Here is a 7,377-nt window from a genome sequence, read left to right as displayed (position 1 = left end):
ACACTACCAAATATTAACATTTGAAATGTTTTCTCAGCTCGAGTATTTTTCATGAATGTCAGATCACATTTACCCTTAGGCCTATGTTACATTTAATATAAATTCATTAAAGTTTCAGGGTTTTTTTTTTCATTCATTTTAAAGTTTCCATTATGCCTTTAAATCAAATAAACAACGTTAAATAACTTAATTTAAATTTTAATAAAACTTTTAAATACAGATATGTTGTGGAAGATTACTTTTTGTTTAGTTTTGACAGAATTTCATATTTAATATATTTTCAAATCCATGGCCACTATTTATTTAGGAAATTATATCCGTAATTCCACACACGACGCGACAAATCGCGCTGTCCTTTGTCGCGTCGCTCGCTGTGGGGAAATCCTCACCCCGCCTCCTGTAATACGATCAGCTGAAGAGCCAACAGAAACCACGCGCCTCTTCATTCATTTCTTCTGCTTCATTTAATTCATCCAGTTGAACACAAGGACCGCGCGTGCGGGGATGTGGTGGATTCAGTCAGGTCGCAGTTCTTTCGCGGTCTCCGCTCTCTGTGGAGTGGCTGTATGTTTGTCCCTGTGGACGCGTGTGGTCCGGTGTGGGAGCTTCGCTTGTTCGCCGCCTGCGGCGTCAGTGCAGGAGCTCGCGCGCCGCTCGGGGGTCGTGTTTGAGGGGAAGCTTCAGGAGGAAAAGCGAGCAGAGCGGAACTGGACTGAAGCGCGGGGTGAGTCGCCGGTGAACGCGTCGCGTCAGGTACGAGTCCGAGTGCAGCAGGTGTGGCAGCTGAAGGCAGGAGGGCTGCTCAAGGACTCTGTGGTGTCTCTCATCTGGTTTGAAGGTGGCAGATGTTTCCAGCTCAACACCGGGATCCGGTACATGTTCTTCATGGAAGCCACTAATGACACTTCTGTGTTCACGGCAGTTTTCCCGCCGGTGGAGACCAAGCGCACCGTGAGGAAGGATGTGAGTCAAGTGCTCTGTCAGGACTGCGGTAAGACCCCTATAACTGCCTGTTGGACATTCATATGTTCATATGCACCTGAGTTTGGTTCAGTGACACAGAGCAGCAAAACTAAAGTGGAACTTTTTTGTGTTTTGTTTTGTCTCCTGACTTGGTGCTGATGTGGAGCTCAGGGACAAGTAGCCTTCATTTGATGCTTTTAGATGGTAATATCATGGTACTGTTGAATGAGACAGTATTTACAAGACTCTCCAAGATTCTTCAAAGAATACTGTGGTAATGTCCTTTGTACCTAGTCGTGGACATTTGTTGCAGTGTGCGTTTGACCAAAATAGTTTGCTAACTGATGTTCATTTAACAGAATATTGCTAGCCTACATCCTCTGAAGATCTCTACGTCAGACAGGCTGCTGTCAGAAGGTCTTGTGTGTTAGACACACTATTGTATTTAAACTTGTTTGAACAGCTTCACATGATGGATGCAATGGGTGGATGCATGTGATCTTTTTTTTTTCTTTGATTTTTGGCACTCAAGCTCACATCATGCAAAAGAATTATTCAAAAGCTGGACTGTCATTGCCTTAAATCTGTGTTTTTGGCAGGATTTCTGCAGAGATTATTGCCACTAATGTCATCACCAGATTCTGAAGGATTACACAAATTCCTTCTCAACCTTGTATCCTCTGCATTAAAGCTAACCCTAATGATTTGAGCTAGGAGACATTACAGAAAGCTTTCGGCTTGATGGACTCCTGCAGAAAGCTGTCAGGGTTCATTCTGATTAGCTCTGAATCATGTTACATCACGAAATGTTTGTAGAACCTCTGTGTTACAGAACGTGAGGTTAAAAGGTTAGAGGTTTTAGTATTTTGATGAACAATGAACAGCATCTAAAGTTAAATATAATTCTTCTACTTTTAATTTGCCTGCTATAGTTTAGGCTTGTGCATTGTCTAACATTCTGACTTATGTCTGCTAGCATGGCTTGTTGATTTTGCTTGATGCTTAAACACAAGTTCCAAGTATTGGTCAATTTTAGCATGGGCTACACAAGTTGTAATACCTTTGTATGTTCCATACACATTTATTCTTTCACTCTTTGTTGCACCAACAGTCTTAAAGTTCTGGCACTACACATCAATCAAAGTGAACCAGTTTGTTTGGGTTATTAACCCTGTAAAGCCTGACATATGAAATAATAGTCAAACATTTAATGGCAGTTTATTGAAACCTTACAAAATATAACAAAATAAATAATAAATAAAAAAATAAAAATTATAAATACATTTTTTTTTTTAGTATAATATTTGATACATTAGGCATTTATGACTGATATAGTATGGTATAGGACAATATGGAGCTCATACTCGGGGAGGAAAACAAAATGTAATTTTATTCAGAGCCCCAAACTGAACACAAATATGCAATTTGGTGCAGTTGCTGTAGTCATATAGCTTGTAATGCAAGTCAATGAAATCTTTATTATAGTATAGATACTTACATAAAATGCATTTAAATATCGGGTGTCACTTTATATCTACCAATTTTGGTGCTCACATTTGATTTTTCTAAAAAAAAAAAAAAAAAAAAAAAACAACAACAACAACAAAAAACATATAGACGATAAAGTAAGTTACTTCAGTCCAGTAAGTGTTCATCTTGAAATATTACTAAAAATATAAAAGTTATTTTTATGTTTAGTTTAGAAAAATCAGTAAAGATTTCACAGCAAAAAGACTTGTACCACAACCGGAAGAGGGACTTTTAAAAAAAAATTATATTAAAAGCCCTTTTACTTGCTAAAAAAAGTATAACATATCAATCAGACAATAGAGGGTATGTAGTAGATTGTGTACAACAAGTTTTTTTGCAAATTTTTGATCACATTGATCATTTAGATGCCTTAGAAATTTGCGTATCATATATATACAGATACAGTTGGCTTTATAGGGTTAATGGTTAACAGTTATTATACCAGCAACATATCAGCATGTTTGCAATAGAAAACTGAATATGTATTTTGGCTGTGCGATTGAGCTGCCTTTGTTTGAATTTGGCAAGATGAAATCCTCCAATTCCAAGAATTGCTTCATCAACTGTGTGCAGCAGTAATGCTGTAAGAAGCTTTGAGATGTTCATGAGCTCAGTGTTGCATTGTTTTTCTCACTCGCATAAATAATACAATATATTCAATAAGTTGTTAATCTTGAGTGTTCATGGAGAATTCCAGTAGTGCTGGACATTACACCAGTGCAGTGTTGCACACAGATGCCTCTCAAGTGTGTTTAATAACACTGTGCTTCTTTTGTTGCCATGTGATGAGGTTAGTGAAGGTCATTCACTGGTCTCACTGATGGTGACACAGATATTCCTGTGAGTGTGTCTGCTGTCTTTTAATCTCAGTATTGTGAGTTTATTTACTTCCAGTCTTTTACTTACTGAATTTTCTCCTTTTCTTCATGACCTGAGATATCTGTCCTCTTTTTGCATTAATATTATGAAAATGTAATGATTAGAGTTTTGAATAGATTATGGACATCTAGTCATTGTAAAGCTTTTTGTTTTTAGTATGTCAAATGAATACATTTGACACATTGCTAAAATGATTTTGTCACTTTTTTTTAAGTGTTCATATTCTTCAGAATCAGATTAGGGAAATAAAACAAAAACAAGAAAGGTTGCAATAATAATTTCATGGACAGGTAATTTATGTTTTGTTAAATACTTAATATTAGTCATATTTAAAGCACAGATTTTCAAAAGAAAAAAAAATGTTTCAATTTCTATAATGGCAAAGAAATTGATTGATTTTAAAGGCTTCGACTCCTAAGGGAACTACAAATTCCATCCTTCTGTCAGATAATAACATTATTCATTTTCTTTATTGAAGCTTATTGATTTACAATTGCCTGTAGGAGAAGGTATTACTGAATGGAGCCTGGGTTTAGCTGAAGCAAAGTGGAATATATAATGAAGATGAAGGGAAGAGAAAACCGTGACCTTCTAGCACATTGTAATGCAGTTTAAAATGGTTTAAGTCATTGCTGCTCTTAGACTGTTATAAATCATATAAGAATAAGTTGGGACATATAAGTTTTTTTTTTTTTTTTTTTTTTTACTTCATTAGTCTTTTTCTTGTTTCCATTGTTTTACTACAGTGAATAATATGACTCACACAAAATCCAAAGTTAAGGCTTCAAAGAAAAATTGTAATGCCATATAATGTGATGCTCACAAACAAGCAGTACAATTTATTTAGTAAACTTTTTGTTTAACTCTAATGGAATTTAAATCTTATTGAATAAACTTGAAGCTACAGAGTTTAATTTGTTATATTTTGAGTATGTACTAGAGATAGTTTATTTGAAGGACAGCACATGAGCTGGATCTGTGGCAGATGAATATGAGAGCTGAAGTTAAGTCTGGGCACATATCTCAGAAGGGTTACAGAGATAGCCCAGTCATAATCCCATGTCCTTTCACAGATTATCCCATAATCCCATCTTTATTCTGCATTCAAATGGCCCACATTCAACATGTGCTCCTAGAACACCAAAAGTGTGAAACCCTGCATTTATATGATGTTGCTTGCTATCTAATTGCAATTGCTAGTGTATTTTAATGGGATAAATTAGTATTAGAATAGGCTACAAAATAAAATAGCCTGGGTCTGTGTTTGTATCATGACTTCAGACAGCCTACAGTTGCTTATTTATTTATTTAAAAAAAAATTTATCTGGACCGCTCTAAGCGATCCTGGGCGGAGTAACTTCCTGTTGACATTCAAAGTGTTGTCAAACAAAACAGAGGCTAGCTAGACCCTCCCTCTTCCTCCTCCTCCCCCTCCCCTCCGTGCTTCCTGAAACAGTCATGAACGCACATTTAAAATCATTCTTGTCGGTTATTGGCTGGAGCATGTTTATTATGTTTCGTGGTCCAGGCTGCACCAGTTTGTTTTTATTGCCATTTTCGGAGCTTGTGGCGACTACAGAGACCGTGTTTTTTTACAGTGTGTTCAGGGGACAGGCAGCTAGCGGATAGTGAGGAGATGTTTGCTGTATGTGACAAAAAATGTTTTGGCCTAAAAACATTAACACGCCTAGAGCACCTTTAATGTAGTGTAGTGCAGAAATTCTCACCTTTGACCTTTAAGGGCCACTGTCCTGCACAGTTTATCTCCAACCCTGATCAAACTCATCTGAACAAGCAAATCAAATACAGGCAGGTGAGTTAAAGTATATGAAATTTATAAAAGTTTACAATGCTGTTGCTGAGAATGAAATATAATGTGGATAACACTGAATAAATATCTTTTCATCAGGCTAAATACTGATTATTAATTACTCAAACCCCTTTATCTAAACCACTCTGCTTACCCATCGGCCTCGCATATCCGCCATGTTTGTAGTTTTTTTCTTCTTCTTTTTTTCACTTTTCATTCATGTTTGTAGTTCTAATCGAATCCTTGTCCAACCTGCAATGGGTTGTAGGCAATATTAGCCGTTAGAGTCTGCATGGATCTTCTCTTTGAAGTCTAACCAGTTAAAGTGGTGAGTACAGTAATTTTAAAAGGGGAAGTTTAGTTCAGACATTTGTTATAAATTGTTACTCATTTGGCAAGTTATATGAGAAGGGAAGAAAGTACCCTGTATCAGTTCCAAGTCATACTTATGAGACTGACAAATGCTCCATCCACATTTCTAAGATTTGTGGAGCTGCTGTTTTGGGGCGCGTTTCCCGAAGCGAACTATGGTCGCAAATTCCGTCGTTACCAATAGAGTTCAATGGGACTTACGACCATGGTTCACCAACGATGCTTTCGGGAAACGCACCCCTGGTCTGTGCTGAAAAATGTGTCATCTGTCTTGATGATCTGCGAGTGTTTATCTGGAACTTTGCAGAACAAACCAGAAGTCTCAATAAATAACTTTTGAAAGTTAATAAATGCCACTTTGCACAACAACAAATGTCATTCTTCAGCTATGACAGATATACAGCAATAGTCACTGCGGGTCCAGAAAAAAATATCCAGGAATTTTTATTGTGGACTCTGACATTTTACATACTGTGGTTAGTTTGACATTAACCAGTGACAAATGTCAGTCAAGGTCATCACAGCTTTGTCACCAAGACTCAAGGTGATGATACACGGGGCAACTTTTTGAGCAATGTTGCTGGCCAATTTTGCCGAGCGATGTTGCTTGGTCACTTTCCCATTTAGAATAGGCAAAAAATTTCGATCTAAAGTATCCAGAATTTGGTGCCTATTCTAAATGGGAAAGTGCCCAAGCAAAATTGCTCAAAGTTGCCCTGTGTATCATCACCTTTACAGACATGATTACAGATAGAAACAAGTTGTCAGATGCACCCCTGTAAGGTGCCAACAGAAGTCATCATTTCCAGATATGTGAAATTTGTGACAAATGGATTTCTCCATTAACCACAATGTTCCAGCTTACCGAATACTTATAGGTTGTGGCTTTGCTGTTAGGGCCACTACCATACTTCAACAATATCCTCCAGCATTTTTGCAGCTTTGTTTCAGTAAAACCCACAGATTACAAACTGGTGCATGTTTTGTGTATATTTTGTGCATACCTGGCACTAAATTAGACACTCACAAACAGTTTCTTAGCAATATTGAGATTAGTAAGATTCTTTTAGAATCTGTGTCAGATGGGACAATAATAATAATAATAATAATAATAATAATAAAATTGCAATATATTATTTCAAGTCTGCAGTTCAGAGAATTGTTTTATACCTGGTCTTGATATCTGTAGTTGAAATTCTGAAATTCAGTGGATTATAATCATTTGATCCAGATCCTCTCTTTTAGATTACATATGATTCTGATTCCAGTGTGCATGATTTAGATAAATTTGGTTGTCTTAAATGATTTGTCCACTTTTAAATATAATTTTCCTGATAATTTACTCATGTCATCCAAGATGTTTATGTCTTTCTTTCTTCAGTTGAAAAGAAATTGAGGTTTTTGATGAAAACATTCCAGGATTTTTCTCCTTTATAGTGGACTTCAGTGGCCTCCAAACGGTTGAAGGTCAAAATTACAGTTTCAGTGCAATGTATATGCTTTATATAAACAAATGTTCACCTTCTAAGTGCTTCCGCCAAAACCGCATTTCCGTATTGCTGTATGTCCTACGCCTTCCCTATTCTACTTACGGAAAAAACGCAGCGGCAGTTACGTTTTTTCCGTAATTAGAAGAGGGAAGGTGTAGGACATACAGCGTAAGCTTTTTGGAGAATACGGAAATGCGGTTTTGGCGGAAGCACTTAGAAGGCGAACATTTGTTTATATAAAGCATATACATTTACATTTTTTTCTAAAATGACAGATCATTTCGCTAGATAAGACCCTTATTCCTCGTCTGGCATCGTTTAAAGCCCTTTGAA

At 36.8% G+C, this 7,377-nt stretch overlaps 1 protein-coding gene across 6 annotated transcripts in view; it reads left to right on the top strand.

Moving 5' to 3' along the window:
• The first annotated feature begins 312 nt into the window (after positions 1-312).
• The window catches only part of nrg1 (neuregulin 1), an 87,145-nt gene continuing 80,080 nt past the window's right edge, over positions 313-7,377 (top strand). For 3 of the 6 annotated variants that reach the window (XM_048172074.1, XM_048172040.1, XM_048172058.1), the window contains exon 1: positions 338-991. In XM_048172074.1, coding sequence (XP_048028031.1) covers positions 505-991 — 487 coding nt within the window. In that variant the 5' untranslated portion in view covers positions 338-504. Of the gene's footprint in view, positions 992-7,377 lie in introns of all 6 variants that reach the window. The other 3 variants (XM_048172031.1, XM_048172065.1, XM_048172049.1) reach the window with 3 other exon arrangements.

The sequence above is a fragment of the Megalobrama amblycephala genome, linkage group LG2 (assembly GCF_018812025.1).
Source record: "Megalobrama amblycephala isolate DHTTF-2021 linkage group LG2, ASM1881202v1, whole genome shotgun sequence".
Taxonomy (NCBI): Eukaryota; Metazoa; Chordata; class Actinopteri; order Cypriniformes; family Xenocyprididae; genus Megalobrama; species Megalobrama amblycephala.
This window is presented reverse-complemented; position numbering and strand designations above follow the sequence as displayed.